The sequence below is a fragment of the Neolamprologus multifasciatus genome, chromosome 17 (genome assembly GCF_963576455.1).
Source record: "Neolamprologus multifasciatus chromosome 17, fNeoMul1.2, whole genome shotgun sequence".
Taxonomy (NCBI): Eukaryota; Metazoa; Chordata; class Actinopteri; order Cichliformes; family Cichlidae; genus Neolamprologus; species Neolamprologus multifasciatus.
In genome coordinates this window covers 1,329,532-1,347,500 of record NC_140455.1, presented here as the reverse complement: position 1 = coordinate 1,347,500, position 17,969 = coordinate 1,329,532, and the positions used below count along the sequence as shown (strand labels likewise).

Below are 17,969 nucleotides of genomic sequence, written 5' to 3'. Positions count from 1 at the left end.
CAGGTGTCAGCAGTGCATCAAAGCTGGTTGTGGATGGAACATAAACAGATGTTCCTGGGCCGATCAAACAGAGATCAATGTAATAATTCATGCCTTTAGTTTACCTAGTTCAGGTTTTTCCTCATTAACATATTTGTTTTAATTTTATTTCGCTGATACCATTCTACATGTTTAGGCTATTTTGATGTATCTTTTTAAAATCTACTTTTGGGAATAAGAAAGTTTATCTTATCTTATCATATAATTAAGTTTTCCACTTTAAGTTTATATTACTTTTGAGATTTTTCAATCATTATTAATGGTGGGTTGGTCTAATGTTCAAATATCTATTGCTTCTCAAAAGCAGCAATATTATATGCAATAATATGTTAAGTGATTATGACAACTCACAAATACCAATTCAGTTGCTTGACAAAAATCATGATTAAATTTTTTCCTTGTAAATAAGACAGAACTTCCATTCTCATCAGTCCTACATAGTTTCTTTAGACAATGACAGTAAACCTGCCATATTGATTCCCTCTGCTTCCTCCTGCAGGACAGCGTTTGCCAAAATGTGACGTCTGGGAAGAACTTCTCTGTGAGTCTGAACCTCAGTCCTCAAACTCATCGTTCCTCTGACACCTTATTTGTGTTCGAAGCTTCTAACATCAGCTGGTGGCCGTGGATTAAAGCTGATCATTTTTTGTCTTACTGTCAGATCCCAGAGATCTCCTCCATCACTCCCAGTGTGGTGTCTTTCTACGGTAGAAACCACGCAGTGCTGTCAGGTCGTAACCTCGATGATGTGACTGCAGTGAGGATGCAGGCCGATACTGACTGTACTCCAAAAGAGTGAGTCACTTTACACTAGTGATGTGTCGGTCGGTCGCGAACGAAATGGCTCTTAGAGCCGGCTCTTTGACGTGAACGACGCGAGCCGGCTCCTTATCGCAAGCCGTGTTTTTTTTTCCCTTCTCTCACCCTCTCTCTCTCTCTCTCACGCACTTTTTTTCGCTTCACTCCGCCTTGTGCTTTACGCTGGGATGAGGGGGGAGGGGCGGTAGTTACACTCGCAGTAGAAGGAACAGAGCGGGAGGGAAAGAGAGAGCGAGAGCCAGGGACAACAACGTCACATTAGAAAGGATAGTAATCATCCACAACTATTTTCAGTTGCAGATGATAAAGGATTCAGAAAGTTTATTCATGCAGGCCCATATGACAGAGAATGTGCATCTTCTTTTTGTTTTAATATTATAATTTATATTTAATTGTGTTGTGGTTTGCAGTGTTTTGTGTTGTTTCACTTTAAATTTGTTTAAAAGGAAAAAGCTGAAATTTTAAATAGTTAAAAGTTGTACTGTGACTAGTTGGCTTTTGTATTACATGATTTATTTATTACATTTTATGTGGAGTGAATAAATAAAAGTATATTTACGGTGGCCCCTAGAGACAAAGCACGTACAAACTTCAAAACACGTAAAAACTCCAAAACAAAAGACAACAGAAGTGCTCCAGGATGCTAGGGCGCAGTGTTGAGCTTTTGTTACCTAGTGGCTACACAAGTCAGCAAGTACCAACGACCGGATTTGGTGTGTGGTAGTAACAGGTAAATAAACATTTTTTTTAAATTATTTGAATATATACTGTCCAAAGACATGCAGTTTGTGGGGATAGGTTAATTGGATAATCCAAATTGCCACTAGGTGTGAATGTGCGAGTGAATGTGAGTGCGAATGGTTGTCTGTCCCTGTGTGTTGGCCCTGCGACAGACTGGCGACCTGTCCAGGGTGTACCCCGCCTCTCGCCCTATGACAGCTGGGATAGGCTCCAGCGCCCCCCGCGACCCTAAAAAGGATAAGCGGAAGCGAATGGATGGATGAATATATATGAGTGCTTGTGTATAAATACACAAACAATACACACATGCTTTCAATTGTGTAATTTAAGTGATCTGGGTAGCTCTGTTTTGGAAGTTCAGTTAATGCTAGAAATGTGCTTTGGAGTTTGTACGTGCTTTGTCTCTAGGGGCCACCGTATATATTTATATATAAACATATACAAATAAAACCACTTTTTTTGGATGAGTAATTCCTTTTGTGCTTAATTTTTTTATTGTTGTTAATAATAAATTAAGTAAAGCAACAAAACAACCTGAAGAGCCGGTTCGGAGCCGAAAGAGCCGGCTCTTTTTAGTGAGCTGAGCCAAAAGAGCCGGTTCTCTAAAAAGAGCCGGAAATCCCATCACTACTTTACACACAACTAATGCACAACTGATAGTTTGTGCTTTGGATACAAAGCACACAGTAAAATCTAGAGATTATTCCAGGGAAACACCACTCATACTGAAATATAGATTAAACCTTTCATCTAATCAGAAATCCCAGTCTTCAATTAATTCAATACAAAATACTACATAGAGTGCACTATACAGGTCATCGGATGTTCAAGATGGGCTTTGCATCTACCAACAACTGCTCACACTGCCAAACCAATTCACCGGACAATTATATCCACGCTCTTTGGTTCTGTCCACCAGTTCAGAAGTTTTGGCGCGAGATATGTGAAGACTTATCAAAGTGTCTGAAATGTAACATTCCAACTTCCCCCTTAGTGTGTTTGTTGGGCAGCTTAGATAATGTCACTTCAGAAAAGAATATAGCCCATATGGTTTTCACTGCCCTATGCATAGCCAAGAAAACAGTCCTCATGAACTGGAAAAATAAAAACAATCTTAATTCTAACCAATATAGAAATTATCTATTAGATTACATTAGTCTTGATACAGCCTCTGCCACCACATCAGATCAATTGCTCTGGACTCCTTTGATCACCTCCATCACCTAGTGGGGGTGGGGGGTCATATTTTGGTCTCGCCTTCACTGTTGTGATTGGTGTGGGGGTAGGGTCGGGCTTAGGGCGTCAGGCGGTTCCCCGGGAGCATCTTCCTTGGGGGGCTCAACCCGGGGTAGCGGTCATGGCCAATTAGGGGCTCTGTTGGCTCTTAGGTGACGGCTTCCTCGTGGCTACGTGCAGCGGGGCTAGGGGAGGGTCTGTGCTGACGGACGGGGGTTACTGACCTGGTAGCCTGGCTGCCCCTGGGTGGGTCCGGGACGGGCGTGAGGTTCTGGGGGCGCTCCGGCTCTGGCCTGGGGCCCTGGCCGGGCCTCGGGGGCCTGGGTCCTGGTTGGTGTGTTGCCGGGGTTGTGGGCCGGTGGGTATATGGGGGCCCGCCACTGGCGCAGGGTGCCGCCGGTGCGCCGAGCCACCTGGGGGGCTCTTCAACTGGTGGGGGGGGGGTTGTCACATCTTGCAGGAGCTTTCCTCTCTCAGGAACTCTCTCTGCAAGAGGGGGAGATACAGGAGAGGTGGAGGAAGATCTCAGCCTGGGCGTCTATTGTCTTATGTAGTCTGGAAGATGAGTGGATGATGGGGTGGGTGTAGTTTTCTCTGTTGTGGGGTTGGGTGGACTGCCCCGGGCTCTGTGGGGCCGGGCGGCGCCGCTGCACTGGTCCCCGGTTCGGATGGGCCTGGGCCCCCCTTCCCTGGCGGGTCGCGGAGTATGGGGGTGCCTACTGGGGTCAGCGGGGGAGCTGGCCCCAGGGAGGGGTCACTTGCCCCTCCCTTCCTTCCCTCCCCATCTCCAGCTGCCTCCCTCTTCCCGCTCCACCACAACCACCCACACATGCAGGGCCTTGGAGTAGGGGTGTGTCACCAGGGTGCAGAGGAGGTAACCCCCCCCCCCCCCCTCTGTCCCCTTCTGGCTGCCTCTGCCTCAATTTTATCCCGCAACTTAGACATTCACATTACTCACACTCTCATTACACATACATATAGGATCTTGGGGGAGGGCACGCTACACGGAATCCCAATTACCATCAGGGTGTACACCTCACCCCCGGCGTCGTTGCCCACCTCTCAATTTTAAATACACGTAGACATTGAGGGCTAGCAGGAGGGACTATGCGCTTACCTGCTGCTCTCTGGCAGGTAGCTCCATGCCCTCCTGGGTTTTAAATGCACCTTAGAACACACATACATCAACACTACAATGAGCGGGTGGAGGGAGGTTAGGAGTCTTCTCTCACCCTCGTTCTCTGCTTCCTGCTGGAGCAGGGGGGCTAGGAGGAGGAGTTGGCCGTCCGACTGGGATCCGGAATGTGGGGCCTCCCTGCTGCTGCGGAGTCGGGGCGGTCTGCTTCTCCCCACCGCAGGGAAAAGGGTAACACAACCTGGGTCTGGGTGCAGTTCCCCCCTCCAGGGGCAAGGGTACCTAGACCCGGTTCGTAGAGTACGCTTGGGGAGTGTGATTGTGTGTACAGCGTCTCTTTATGTCTGTCTCCACGTTGGTTGAGTGTGGAGTAAGTGCATATGAGAGCATGAGGGTGGGAATGGATGTTTGTATCTGTGTGTGCCTGTATGTCTGTGTCTATATGTCAGGTTGGGTATCAGATGCCACCTCTCTGAGGACAGCTCAGGCCCTCCAAGGTTTGGAGGCCTATCTCCCCCCACCACTTCCCCTGCCGGGGGCGGACTCCCTCAGGCATCGGTGCGTTGGTGGTTCTTTGTGTCCGGGGGTGGGCGTCCGGGTACACACCGGCTCACTCCTTGGCGGCTGCTTATCGGGGCCTGGAGCCTGGGGCTCGCTTGGGCCACCTCGGAGGTGGGGTGCCCCCGGCCTCTCGGCCTGGGGCTCGGTCACTCAGGCACAGCTGGCTGCCGGCGGAGCTCACGGGCACGTCACTGCAGCCCCCCCTGGCTTCTGCTCCGTGGCTGCTGGGTGACCCCTCATCTGGGACTCTCCTCAGCTCTTTCTGGGACAGTGGCGCGGCTGCCCCTCTGTTGGTCTTCCTTGGTCTCTTGTGTTCTGGGGGCCTCTGGATGTCTGGAGTTTTGATCTCCTCCATACCTGCTTCATGCCCTGGAGGACGGGGCAGTGGCCCCCCACACCCTCTAGCAGATCATTACATGAGGGAACCTTTTAAGAAAACAAGCGCGTCCATGCTCACAGGTGTACACACGGGTGATCACACACACAAACTACACCCTTTTTGGCTCCTACCTCAATGCACACTGTGCTGTCGATCTTACGTGCTGCACAATAATGTTTAATATTTAGTAGTTACTGTCATATTCCCATATATCATTGTGATGTGGTTTATTGTATTACTCTCGTTTTCTTCTGCTTGTTTTCTTTTTTCTTTCTCAACAGGTGATCCAGGTGATCGATATATGTATTTATTTTTTTATTTATTTATTTTTTTTCTTCTGCTTATTCTGTTGGTTTTTGTTTTTTGCCCTTCTCCCCCGTCCCTCTTCTCAACTGTCTTTCTTTCCCTCTTTCTTTCTCCCTTTTCTTTCCCCCAGTCAAGTCTGTCCCGTATTCAGCAAGTGAAAATAAAATAAAGAATAAAAGGTGAATCAAATGGACCATTACGGCAAAGCTGGGATGGTCAATTTGGTAAAGAAAAACCGTTGGGCATCTTTCTTCGCCTTTAGACAATAATTCTGATGGCAAAAGAGCCAAACGGGACAGGCAAAAAAAAAAAAAAAAAAAAAAAAAAAAAAAGAAATATAGATTAAATGTTTGAAGTAAAAACAGCACAAATGTTTTCTCAGCATTGTTCTCAGACAGACCAACTGAGAGTAAACCCTGAAACTAAAGCTCACTGTCCTATTTTAGGATTTAAGGAATTTAACATAAATTATTTTCACTGTTTTGTTTTGGGGTTTCTTCTGTTTTAATTAATGATCTTCTTCTTCTGACTTTTGAGGGTTTTTTCTTTTATCACAATAAAAGTAACTTTGAAAAAACTACAAAACACATACTCTGGTAGTTTAGAGTGGCATTTAGTTATGTTGTGGAAAATTTTGATACTCAGCTTTTGTCTGTTTTCAGTTTATGAGTATCATGATAATGTCAGTGATTTTTTTCTGTGTCTGTGTGTGTTCTGGTCAGATCTTCTGTTTGGGACAACACTGGTTTCAGTCTGACGTTCCACATTCCCAGTTCAAATATCAAAGGTGTGGTCAACGCATGTCTTCTCCTCCCAGATGGTCGTTGCCATGGCGAAGCTAAAATCACCTACAGCTCATTACCATCATGCACCAATATTACTCCAAGCAGCAGCTGGATCAGGTGCATTTTTTCTACTGAAACCTCCAAATAACACATTAAAGTTATGACGGATCTCTTTTAGATATACACTTTAAAGCAACTTATAATGTTCAATAAGCAGAGATGTGAAACTGAACATGATATATTGAGATATAATTGGAACTCTAATACCCATCATGGTAGAAGAGAATCCCAGTTACGAGTTAGGACAGGACTCTCTGGAGTCCAGGTGTTAGTGGTGGTGAAGATGAAATTGGTGGTTTAGATGGGGCTCTGATTGTACACAATGAGGTGGAGATGAGGAGGTGGCAGGATCCACAAATAAGAACCTATAAGGCTGAAATGATAGAGAGGGGGAGGCTGAAAATAACAGCATGTGAAAGTGAAGGCAATGTAAAGAAATCGACTCACAGCAGAGCAGCCAGGAAAGCAGGCACATGAGTAATTACAGATCTTCCTTATTGAACATAGGCTTTATTTTTAAATACTAAGACTTTGGCGGATGTCACACTGTCTCCAAATCCACCAATGAACCAAAGGTACCATTAAATAAACATGACACAGTGATGAAGAAAGCTTTCTATCTGTTTAGCATTTTAGCCTTCTCATTTACAAGCGTTTGTCGATGCAGCTCAGAGGTACAGAGGTACTGAGTTCTCCACTGATGCTACAACACAGTTAAAGTGACACATGTAATGTGTTGTCATCAATAAATTAGCTAAAGCAACAGTAGTGAATCGTGACAAAATTTCAGCAGGACTATTTTTGAGTCAAGCCCCGCTGCTTTGACAGTAACTTAAATCCTATTTTTGAGATTTGTTCTAGGAAGCAGCAGAGAAACCATTCTGGGTCATCTGATGGGGAAAGAGAGCCACTTCCCAAAAAAATGTCTTTTGCTATAACGCTACTTCCACTTTTAGTTGCAACTGAAAAAGGAAATACTGTCATCTCAGTTTCTTTATTCACCTTAAAAAGGAACCCCATTTTATTTAAGAGTTTGTTTAAAGCACCAATCTTTACCTAGGCATTGGTTTCTTAATGGTATGTATTCAGCTTTATGCCAACATAAGTCAACTAAAACTGAGAGATTTTTTAAAGATTGATACAGTTAAAGACAAACACAGACATTTTAAATGTTCTCTGGTGCTCTGTGTCCTGCAGTGGGAAGAGGAAGATCACACTCACTGGGTCCCATCTTAACTTTGTTGAAGGGGTCATGCACAGCCCCACAATGCAGGAGGTCAGACTTCCCAGATACATCAGCTCTCAGGTACATTACACCTTCTATTACTGTTTAAGTTAACCAGCCATGTTATATCAAAAATTATGAATATGTGATGTTGCGTGCTGTTTTGGTCACGTCGTGTTGTCTTTTGTGTACATTTAATTTCATTGCAGAATCTCACCTATGATTCACCTGCAGCTCTGAGCATTTCTAGCAGTACTGTGTATTTGAAAGTAGCCAATGAAACCTTGACCTGCTCCAGAAAATTCTCGTACTATCCAGACCCTGACTTTACCAGCTTCACAGCCACAAGGACAGGGAAAGATGTGCGCATCACCATTCAGGTATTTTTAAATATACTTTTTTTTTATCATACATATACAAAAATGTGGCATCAGTTCATTGAAATGTAGCCTTTGTTTTTCTTCATTTAGAAAAAAACAGACAAGCTGGAGATGATGATAGATGAGTTATCAGTGTGGGGCGTTCAAGACAAGCCAAAAAATTGCACTATGGAAGCCAAAGAAACCAGTGACAACATTGACTCTTTCACCTGTGAGATTAAAAGCTCAACCAACCCTGAATTTCAACAATTATTGGTAAATATTTCTTTCATGTTAACCAAACCAAATAGTTGTGTGGAGATGTAATGTCAGTTTCATTCTGGCAGTAGAAACATTTCAGTATTTTAGTACAGTAAAATAGGAATTAAAATTGTACTGAGAATGTTTTCACATAGAATTCATTAGGTATACTTGTTAACCTGCTCATAAATGCAACCCTCCTACCAATAATATCATGGTAAAGCTGAACAGCTGAAATTCAAGCTCAGTGTAACTCTGAATGTGACATGGTTGTTCAGGCTAGACAGGCTGGTCTGAGTATTTCATAAACTGCTGATCTACTAGGATTTTCCAACATCACTTTTAGGGTTTAGAGAAAAAGGACTGGCAAAGAGAAAATATGCAGTGAGCTGAAGGTTGCTTGGTGGAAAATGCCATGTTGATGTTAGAGATCAGAGGGGAATGGCCAGAGTGTTGTTAGGAAGACAACAGTAGCTCAAACAAACACTCATTACAATGAAGTATGATGACGAGCATCTCCGAATGCGCAATATGTTGAACCTTGAAGCAGTTGGGCTACAGCAGCAGAGCACCCCACTGGCTACCACTCCTATCAGCTAAGAACAGGAAACTGAGGCAACAGTTTGCACAGACTATTGTGGTGGAATTTGCAGCAACTGGGTGATAATATCAGCTCAATATTGACTCTGTGGGGAATGTTTCCAGCACCTTGTTTATATGCAATAAAAAAATCATGTAGTTCTGACAACAAACTGGAACCCAATATGAAACTTGCAAGCTACAACTAATGCAATGAACAGTGTGGCAAAAAACAAAGAAAAATCCAGTATGTAAACATGCAAGGCCTTTTTCCCAGTATAGTATGCTGTATGTGATTTGTTTTTGTTTTTTTGTTTTGTTTTTTTTCATAGATAAAATACGGAGACAAATCTGTCGAACTGGAAAATAAAGATAAATCTCCAGTTTATTATTTTCTGATGCTGATCCTTGTCCTGCTGCTGATACCAGCCATTATTATTGGTAAGAACACAATTTAGAAGTGAATTTTAGTCCCTAACCACCCTAAAAAAGGATGTGCAGGTCAACTCTTTAACAACCATACCATTCTTTTGCATTGCGCTATAATCTTGTTGCAGTGGCGTTATTCTACCAAAGAAAACAGCAGAGGCTCGCTGATAAGATGAACAAGTTTGTGGAAGACCTTGAGCTCAACATCAGGAATGACATCAGACAAGGTCAGTCACAAAATCTCACAGCATCACTTTGATGTACAATTTATACTGCTCGAAAATTAAAGAAAAGCTTTTAAAATGCATGTCAGTGCAAGGAAAAAAATCATGCTGGATATCTATAATGATATGGACTGGATAATGTACAGTATTATGAATGTATGCAAGTATTCCCCATTGTTTGATCGACTGAAACATAATGTCCCAGAGGTGTTCTGTTGGATTTCGGGCAGGCGTGTATAGGGGTTAGTCAATGGTATCAATTCCTTCATCCTCTGTGAGCTGCCTGCTTACCCTGGGCACATGAGGCCAGACATTGTCATGCACCACGAGGAACCTAGGACCCACTGCCCCAGCACAGGTTGACAATGAGTCCAATGATTTCTTCCTAGTACCAAATTTTAGTCAGGGTGCCGTTACCTAGCTGGTAGAGGTCTGTGTGCCCCTCTGTGGATGTGCCTCACAAGCACATAAGAAATATTTTGCACTGTCTGCTTCAGAAAGGTTTATCTGACAGAGGAAATAAATTTTCCACAGTTGTGCAACATTAAAAGGAAGTGAGGTCTATGTGAAGAGTCATCACAAAAACAAAGTTACCAGAAAAGTTACATTTGCAAAGCCACATTCAAACTACTTGGGGCAGTTTTAGAAATAACCGCCGTGGACAGATGTTACAAAATATTGTGATCAAGAATATTAAACACTCCACTGAGGTCTAGCCGGACAAACTTAGATATGACTCGACAACAAGATCATTTGTAATCTTCATTAATGTTGTTTCTGTCCTGTGAGTTCAGAATTCAGACTAAAAAAAATAAACCATTCCTCTTTTTGGATTGATTGATTATATCTAAGATCAAAATGTTAATTTATTGATAGGACTTCTACACATGGGATCTAATAGACACACTGACAGTTTGGAGGAAGTAATTATTGATGTCAACTCAGAAAAAAGGGAAAAATTAGCTAATATTTCTCTAACAAACTGTGCATCTTTTCTGTTGAATAAAATGTGGGCATTTGAAATATGCATATAATTGCATTCTGTTTTTATTTACATTTTAAACAGGTTTTTATTTTGGATATGCGTTTGTAGTTTGGAAGCTGTGAAATGACCATACCCACACACTGTACAGTTCTCATGGTTTCAGCTTTATTTTTAACCAAAAGCACTCTTTCTATTTCCGGCACAGTCAACTCTGTCCATGGCTTCCTCCACTACATGCTCCCTTCCCGCCAGTCTCCTCTGTCACTATAAAAGGAGAGGGAGTCATTAGTCCCATCGTAATCACGTGTCCCCTCTGACATCCAGCACCACCCCATGAGCTCACTACACCACGTACACCACCAACGTTTTCATGATTTTTACAATTCCTTTGCATGTAATCTTAAAATGTATACCTTTTTGCTTCAGTATTCATCTGCCCTGCAGTCCATAATGCTATAGGATTTATGCTTTACCTGCCAGTATTGGCATTTAAAATACTTCTAAGAAATTAAGTAGCAGCTGTTAAAAAGTTTGCAATATTTATTTTTAGTTTTATACTGTAAAGTTTTCCTATTGTAATCTTTCAACGTTATCTTCCAGGACACATTTGCATCTTGTTCTCTGCAAGTTCCAAATTATCGGAACTGCGTTTGATCATATGTGATAAGTGCCTCAACTTTATCACATATTGGCCTGTATTTTACAGCTTCACTATCTTCAAGCTGCTTAGTGTCGCATACATAGAGTTCCTGTTTATGGTTTTTGTCATATAACACTAATAAGGCTGATGGTAAAACAGAATGACATTATAGGATGCTCAGTGAATTGCAACACTGCACTGACTTAGACATTTTCACTACCTCTTTTCTGTGACCTGCAAGAACTTGCCTGCTTCACAAGTTCACTTTTCACCTGATAACATAGACATTCGTGCTTTGTACTTTGTGCACGTAGCCTGCGGTTTATCAAGTCAGCTTCACTGGGGTGTCTTCCACAGGTTTTGTGGAGTTGCAGACAGAAAATGCTGATCTACTGGAAAATGTTGGAACAATTCCTTTCCTGGATTTCAAGCACTTTGCCTCCAGAATCTTTTTTCCTGAGGTGAACGAAGCTCAAAAGAAACCAATTGCTGATACGTGACAAGCTTATTCTGTGAACTGTGAAAAATTACCAATTGGTGTCAGTTTAGTAGAGCTGTGTTGTTGTTTTTCAGAATGAATCTTTGATGGAATCCTGTATCAAAGACATCAGTCAGGTAAGTTTTGACATCTGTTGTTTGTTATGTTATGTTATGTTATGTTATGTTATGTTATGTTATGTTATGATCAGGATGTGGTGAAGATTCAGCTTGATGAGTGTTGCCAGGGCCTGTCCAGGCTGATCCAGGACCAGCTCTTCCTCACCTCCATGGTGCATGCTCTCGAGGAAGAGAAGAGTTTCACCATCAAAGACAAGTCAGTTTGGCACTCTGTATTTTATGTAACTGTCTGATCGGTGATATATTTTATTTTGTTTTGTTTTGATGGGGGGGCGCGGGGGTGTCGCACTGATGATGTACAACTCAAGACTACAGGAAACAACCAAAGTGGATGATAGCAGCGTTAATTCTTTCCAAGATTAAGACAACATTATTCAAAACATGTAGCCATGTAAAGAGCTCCCTCAAAGAGAAAAGTTTACCGTTGTCAAAGTGTAAAATGAAGAGGTGCCTTTTTTGATGGAAATACAAATGGTGCAAACCACTGGTTACACACAGATTAGACCAGAAAACACGTAAAGGAGCCTGCACAGTTTTAACCAAGATTACCTAAATTAATCTAGGATAATCTTGGTTAACCAAGATGGCTGGAAAAGAAACAGCTCAAACTCATGATGTGAAGCTCTGTCAATTATTCATCTCTAACTTGTAACCTTTTTAATTTTTTGTTTCAGATGTGCAGTAGCATCTCTGCTCACTGTAGCACTCCACAGCAACTTGTCATACCTGACGGAGGTGATGGAGGTTCTGCTCAAGGATCTGATGCAGAAGAGCAGCAACGCTCAGCCCAAGCTGTTACTCCGACGCACTGAGTCTATAGTGGAGAAGCTGCTCACCAACTGGATGTCCATCTGCCTCTATGGCTTCCTTCGGGTTTGTTGCTCTCAGTGTTTTATGTCTTCGCTGTTTTGCCTAAATTGAAAATTCAGCTTCTGACTTTTGATGTTTTTTAATGCCCTTATTGTCTTACTTTTGTCGATTAGTGTATATTATGTGAGAGCCTGTTGCTGCATTAGCTGCTGCTGCCTAAACACTGCAAGAAATTATTGTAGTTGTTATTATGGATGTGCTACAGCCACAGACCCCAACCTGCATGCAAATAACAAACATTTAGTGATAAAGACGCAACAGGCTAGTTTTGGGAAGGCTGCATTAAGAATTGGTGACCCGTGACTGACCCTGGGCCTGGCAGATCCCCGTGATCATTTTGAGAGAGGCTGACAAACTGAGATCAGCACAAGTGGTGCAAGTAGTTATTTATAGTGGTATGACCAAAGGCTGCAAGGGAAGTGTTTAGGGTGTGGTCTGGTTCCAGAAAAACAGTTAAATTATCTCCAGTAGGTTGTGTCATTTAATGTTGTTTACTAAATTAAGACGTGCACTACAGGTCAACATAGCAAAGCAGCACGTTGTTCAGTTATCCAAACTGTACTGTGAAAACTGAAGAAGACACTCAAAGAAGAGAAAGAAGAAGAGCTCAACATAATGCCTGTAACATTAATGCTTGCGTCAGCATGTGGCTGTATGATTGTTCGCATGCTAACAATAGCGTTTATCTTAAAGAACAGCTTCATTGTTTCAGTTCTTCTTACTTTTGATTCACATTTTTTCTCATTCAAATATTTTTGAAACTTTTTTGGCTAAAATACAAACTACAGAAAAACTCTGTAGCTATTATGTAAAATATTAGCATTGAAACAATGAAAGTAAATATTATGGGCTGCAAAGTCACATTCATGCTATGTATAGGTCTGAAGCAACACTTGACAAACATCATGTTCAGTTTCCACATCCTCCGTTCACTTACTTTAGCCATCGCTAAAGGAAACATCGCCGTGGTTACCAGTGTTGGGATGGTTACTTTTAAAATGTATTCCACTACAGATTACAAAATACATGCCCCAAAATTTATTCTGTAACGTATTCCGTTACGTTACTCAATGAGAGTAACGTATTCTGAATACTTTGGATTACTTAATATATTATCATGCTGTTTACAACTACGTAAATGTACTATTGCTAAGTTATTTATTACTGTTACTGAAGGTCCGCGGCTCCGAACCGCAGTAAAGGGACCTCTGGCTAATACCTCGGGTTCCGTGTTGGGCTCGTAGCCGAAAAATAGCTTTACTTTGTTGTCTGGGTCAAGTTTGCTTGCGAGAGACAGAGAGAGGCGTTGAAAGGCTGCTCCAACGGAACTTATTGTTTGGGAGGAAAACACGAAGTTATTTAAAAAGTTATTAAATTAGATTAGATAAAATAAAACTTTATTAATCCCCCGGGTGGGTTACTCCGGGATTTTCACACAGCTCAATGAACGTCAAACAGAAAACTGATTAAACAGAAGTGTGAGACGGTCGAGAATTTACGCCAGTGTCCTGTTATATTTTAGATAGCAAGGAGCAGACGGACGAGTTTATTAAACTCCACCGAGACAGCGGTGACGCTAATCAGAAGGCTAGACCGTCCAGTTTCCCCAGCCGTTTACTTCCGGCTTACCCGACCTCCTGAGGACCCGGCCCACGTAGACCGCGAAGGCCGGGTCCTCAGGAGGATGCAGCCCACGAATTTGGACATGACCAATGTCACCCTGTAACCACGGCAACCGTAACGCTGCCGCCTGGAACAACAGAACGTAGCTGTCAAACAAAACCCAAACAGTCCTGACCCGCCACAATATGAAACAGGGAAGTACCGCCGTGTAATCCATTTATTTCAACAAAGTAACTGTATTCTAAATACCACCTTTTTAAACTAACTGTAACGGAATACAGTTACTCATATTTTGTACTTTAAATACGTAACGGCGGTACATGTATTCCGTTACTCCCCAACACTGGTGGTTACAGACATTAGATCTGCATTATTCTGTCAGTTTTGTAAAAAAAAAATTATAACTGCTGAGTATGTTTTATTTCTCTGTGACAATATGTGACACACGTTTAGTTACATCAACTAATCAGAGTGGGCCAGAAGAAGCCACCAATGCTTCTAGCTAAACCTCTCTGCACTGACCAACAAAAGTTGCTTTATAACGTTGCCTCAGCTTCTCTCTTGACAGACTGAGTTCCTGTTTCTGATTTTCCACAGGAAACTGTTGGCCAGCACCTGTTCCTGATGGTTAGCGCCCTCACGCAGCAGATTGCAAAAGGCCCAGTGGATTGTGTCACAGAGAAAGCGCTGTACACGCTCAACGAGGACTGGCTGCTCTGGCAGGCTCAGGACTTCAGCTCGCTGGTACACAAACACACACTCATACGTTCTGCATAACAAAGTGCATGCACAACTGAGTCGCACCGTGCATGAAAGCAATCGTCTGACAGCCCATCACAAGTTTGGCAGTTGTGCTTATACATGTGGAAGCAATATTTAATACTTCCTTATACTAGTTCTGTTTTTGCTTCCTTAGTTTGGTAAGTTCAAACCTTGCTTTAACTTGTTGCTGACATACGGTAACCCAGAAGTCATTTAAATATTCTCTTGTGCATGTGTTTGGGACAGTGATGGCAAATAAAAGCACAACAGCACACAGCGGTTCTAGACCAACACCCCAAGTGTCCTTTTCTAATATGGCGTGGGACACTGTCATGTCTTTACTTTGTTTTCAGGGTATCTTTCTAAATTTCTTGGGTGTTGTGCAAGAGACAACTCTTAAAACAGGGCGAGTCAATCACACTAATAAATCTACTGCTTTTGTTTTTTTATTTTCTTTAAGGCTTGTGAACTTGTGAACCACCTGAAACTGAAAAACAGCACCCTTTCAGCATGCACGCAAGTGTGATATGTTTGCTATGGTGACAAGAAACTAAATATAATCCCTTGACGAGCCCCACTGAACGTAGGCCCAACCTGCAACTCTAACAAATGAGACGTTGCACATTGCCAAACAACACACTCGAGGTGCCGTTTAAGGAAGCAGGCACTTACACTTCTGATTAAAACATTGAATTCTAGGAAGTGGAAGATCTCTGCGAAACATAGATCAAACACACCAATAAACCCGCATTCTGGTACAACATGCTTTGTGGGACACACCCTACCTCATAATGTAGAGAAGACACCAGTACTTGTTTGGTCGGACCTAATTTTTTTAATTTGGTTGTTATGGGCAGTAAAATGAACTCAGACCTGGTTTAACACCCAGATTAAAATACCAGGTATGTTTCAGTTTATAAAATTAACATAGCATAAAATAATGACTATAAAAGGAAACCTGGACAGGTATTGTATAATTACCTTGTGCAAGGTGCTGAAAACCTAATCGCCCCGATTCATGCATCTGAGATTAACTATTCGGCATCTTAGGAACTTTTTAAGTACTACCATGTACCATTTTAAATGTAAGGGAGTCAGTGCCTGATTTGGCAATAACATAAAACGTAATAAGAATATTTGCCCTTAACTGTACTTAAACAATATTCCTATCTGTAAACTTTTTCTAGATGAACAGAACTGAATTGTTGTTTCTGTTGTTTAGCTTGAAGTACTGAAGAAATCTGAGTCAAATCTGAAGTTGCACCCACAGTCTTGGAATGAGCCAGATTTCGTGAAGCTGTGGTTTCATACAGTCATTTAGTGAATAAAACCCAAGGATGGCATTTTCCTAACCTCAGCTTTGGTTGTTATTTGGTGACAAATCTTTTTTTAAAGTTTTAGGGGCTTTATTGTTTTAACGGTTAGCATGAGCACAACCTGCCAGCTGTCTTGTTTTTAATCCCGTGTTCGAAAGTAACTGCAGTAGCTTCACACGTTCTTACTTTGACGAGATTCTGATGGATGATAATTTTCTGTACATTTTGCAGTCTATTGACAGTGCATTATAACAGAGCTGCATCATTCTTCAGACTCTTAGACTTTAATCTGATCTGACAAACCACTGTCTCACTTTAGAGCTAATTTCTGTATATTAGATGACACATGCATTAGCCACTAGTTTAAAGGAAATCAGAAGGAGAATAAAGGTAACAGCTTTCCTCATTATCTCTGCAAAGAACCAAAGATGCTGCTTAAAATATTGCAGCTTTTCTTTCTTTGAAACATATTTTCTTTTTTTCTTTTCTTTTCTGTTTTTTTTTTTTTTTTAACTCTTAACCAGTTACCAAAATTTTGCACAATAGGAATTTTTTTGTGGTTTGTCGATGAGCATGAATTCAGTTGTGTGCATGCTGGTGGCATTACTTCCAAATGTTGCTTATTTGTGAGTTTATCTAGTTTTGGTTTTGTGCTCAGAGTAAGTTTATCTGTTGTGTTAAGATTGTGGCCACTAAAGAATATTTCATTACTTCTTTTTTTTTGCCTTGAGAAACTCTTGGGTTGCGTTTGCTGAATTCTTCGGGTGATTATCCATTTGCACTGTGGAGCTGATGTAATCAGTTTTGTAGCATCCTGTTTCTTCTGTCAGCAGTCACATTATTGATAAACACTGGTCATATGGTTCCACTGGCAGCCATACATGCTCACAACATACCTCCACCATTTTTGACAGATGATGTGGTGTGCTTTGGCTTGAGGTTGTCCTTGAGTGTAACCGGTGATTTGCACCTTGCTGTAAACCCTCTGTATTTCCATTCATGAGAGCATCTCTTGATTGTTGACTTGCTTAGATGTTTCAAAGTTAGCCCACTTTGTATCAACATCTCTTTGGAAATCCTATGGAGGGTTTGACTGAATAGCTATCAATTGCAACACTTAGAATCAACTCCATATGGGCACCAGTTTAGCTCATTGGTTTGAAATGGCAACTATACAAAGTTCAATGGGTTCTAGTCGAACCTAGGGCCCTTTACTGTGTGTTTTCCCTTTCCTGTTAAATTCCCACCTTTCCATTTATTAAATGGTGAAATATTGCTGGTAATCTGGCAATACAGAAATGCTAACAATTACTATTTTTTCTGCTTACAGAAGCTCAAAGTGCTGTTTGCTGTAGGCACTGACGGGGAGGTGAGTGAGCCTCTGGAGGTCAACGCCCTCGACTGTGATACAGTGGAGCAGGTCAAAGAGAAAATTCTGTCCAGCTTCAAGGCCAAGTTTGGTTTCCCCTACAACATTCCCCTGAGGGATGTCTGCATAGGTAGGTATCAGATCCTGCAAGAAGTGATAATAGCATGTCTTTAGCATGTCTTAAGCAGAGATGGGCAGTAACGCGTTACTTGTAATGCGTTACTGTAATCCGATTACTTTTTTCAAGTAACGAGTAAAGTAAGGGATTACTATTGCAAAAACGGTAATTAGATTACCGTTACTTTCCCGTAGGAACACTGCGTTACTAAAACCGTGATTTTTTTGCGAGAATGTCTCATGACAGTGACGTAAGCGAGTGCCACGTTTTGTGACAACAGCTGTGTGCAGATCAACAATGGATCATATATCAAGTGCAGAGAGAGTATGAGCGTGCAGCGTTTAAAGCGTGGAAGTACTGACCTTACTTTGAGTTTGATTCCATAAAAAGTGACAAAAACATTAGTGTCCGTTGTGCGTGGGAAGAAAACTTCTTTTTACAGCGAAAAAACCCCTAAACTTCCGAGCAAGCACCAAGTAGCTACGACGTAATGAGAAACTCACAGAGAAACTCGCGGATTCTTCCACTGA

At 42.0% G+C, this 17,969-nt stretch overlaps 1 protein-coding gene across 1 annotated transcript in view; it reads left to right on the top strand.

The window, feature by feature from the left end:
• The window catches only part of plxnc1 (plexin C1), a 35,589-nt gene that overhangs the window by 8,448 nt on the left and 9,172 nt on the right, over window positions 1-17,969 (top strand). Inside the window, exons 8-22 of the mRNA XM_085136752.1 lie at window positions 4-79; window positions 539-580; window positions 701-834; window positions 5,939-6,118; window positions 7,259-7,367; window positions 7,496-7,666; window positions 7,757-7,921; window positions 8,818-8,926; window positions 9,043-9,141; window positions 11,121-11,224; window positions 11,337-11,378; window positions 11,453-11,577; window positions 12,056-12,254; window positions 14,472-14,618; window positions 17,283-17,451. Coding sequence (XP_084992878.1) covers window positions 4-79; window positions 539-580; window positions 701-834; window positions 5,939-6,118; window positions 7,259-7,367; window positions 7,496-7,666; window positions 7,757-7,921; window positions 8,818-8,926; window positions 9,043-9,141; window positions 11,121-11,224; window positions 11,337-11,378; window positions 11,453-11,577; window positions 12,056-12,254; window positions 14,472-14,618; window positions 17,283-17,451 — 1,871 coding nt within the window. The remainder of the gene's footprint in view (window positions 1-3; window positions 80-538; window positions 581-700; window positions 835-5,938; window positions 6,119-7,258; window positions 7,368-7,495; window positions 7,667-7,756; window positions 7,922-8,817; window positions 8,927-9,042; window positions 9,142-11,120; window positions 11,225-11,336; window positions 11,379-11,452; window positions 11,578-12,055; window positions 12,255-14,471; window positions 14,619-17,282; window positions 17,452-17,969) is intronic.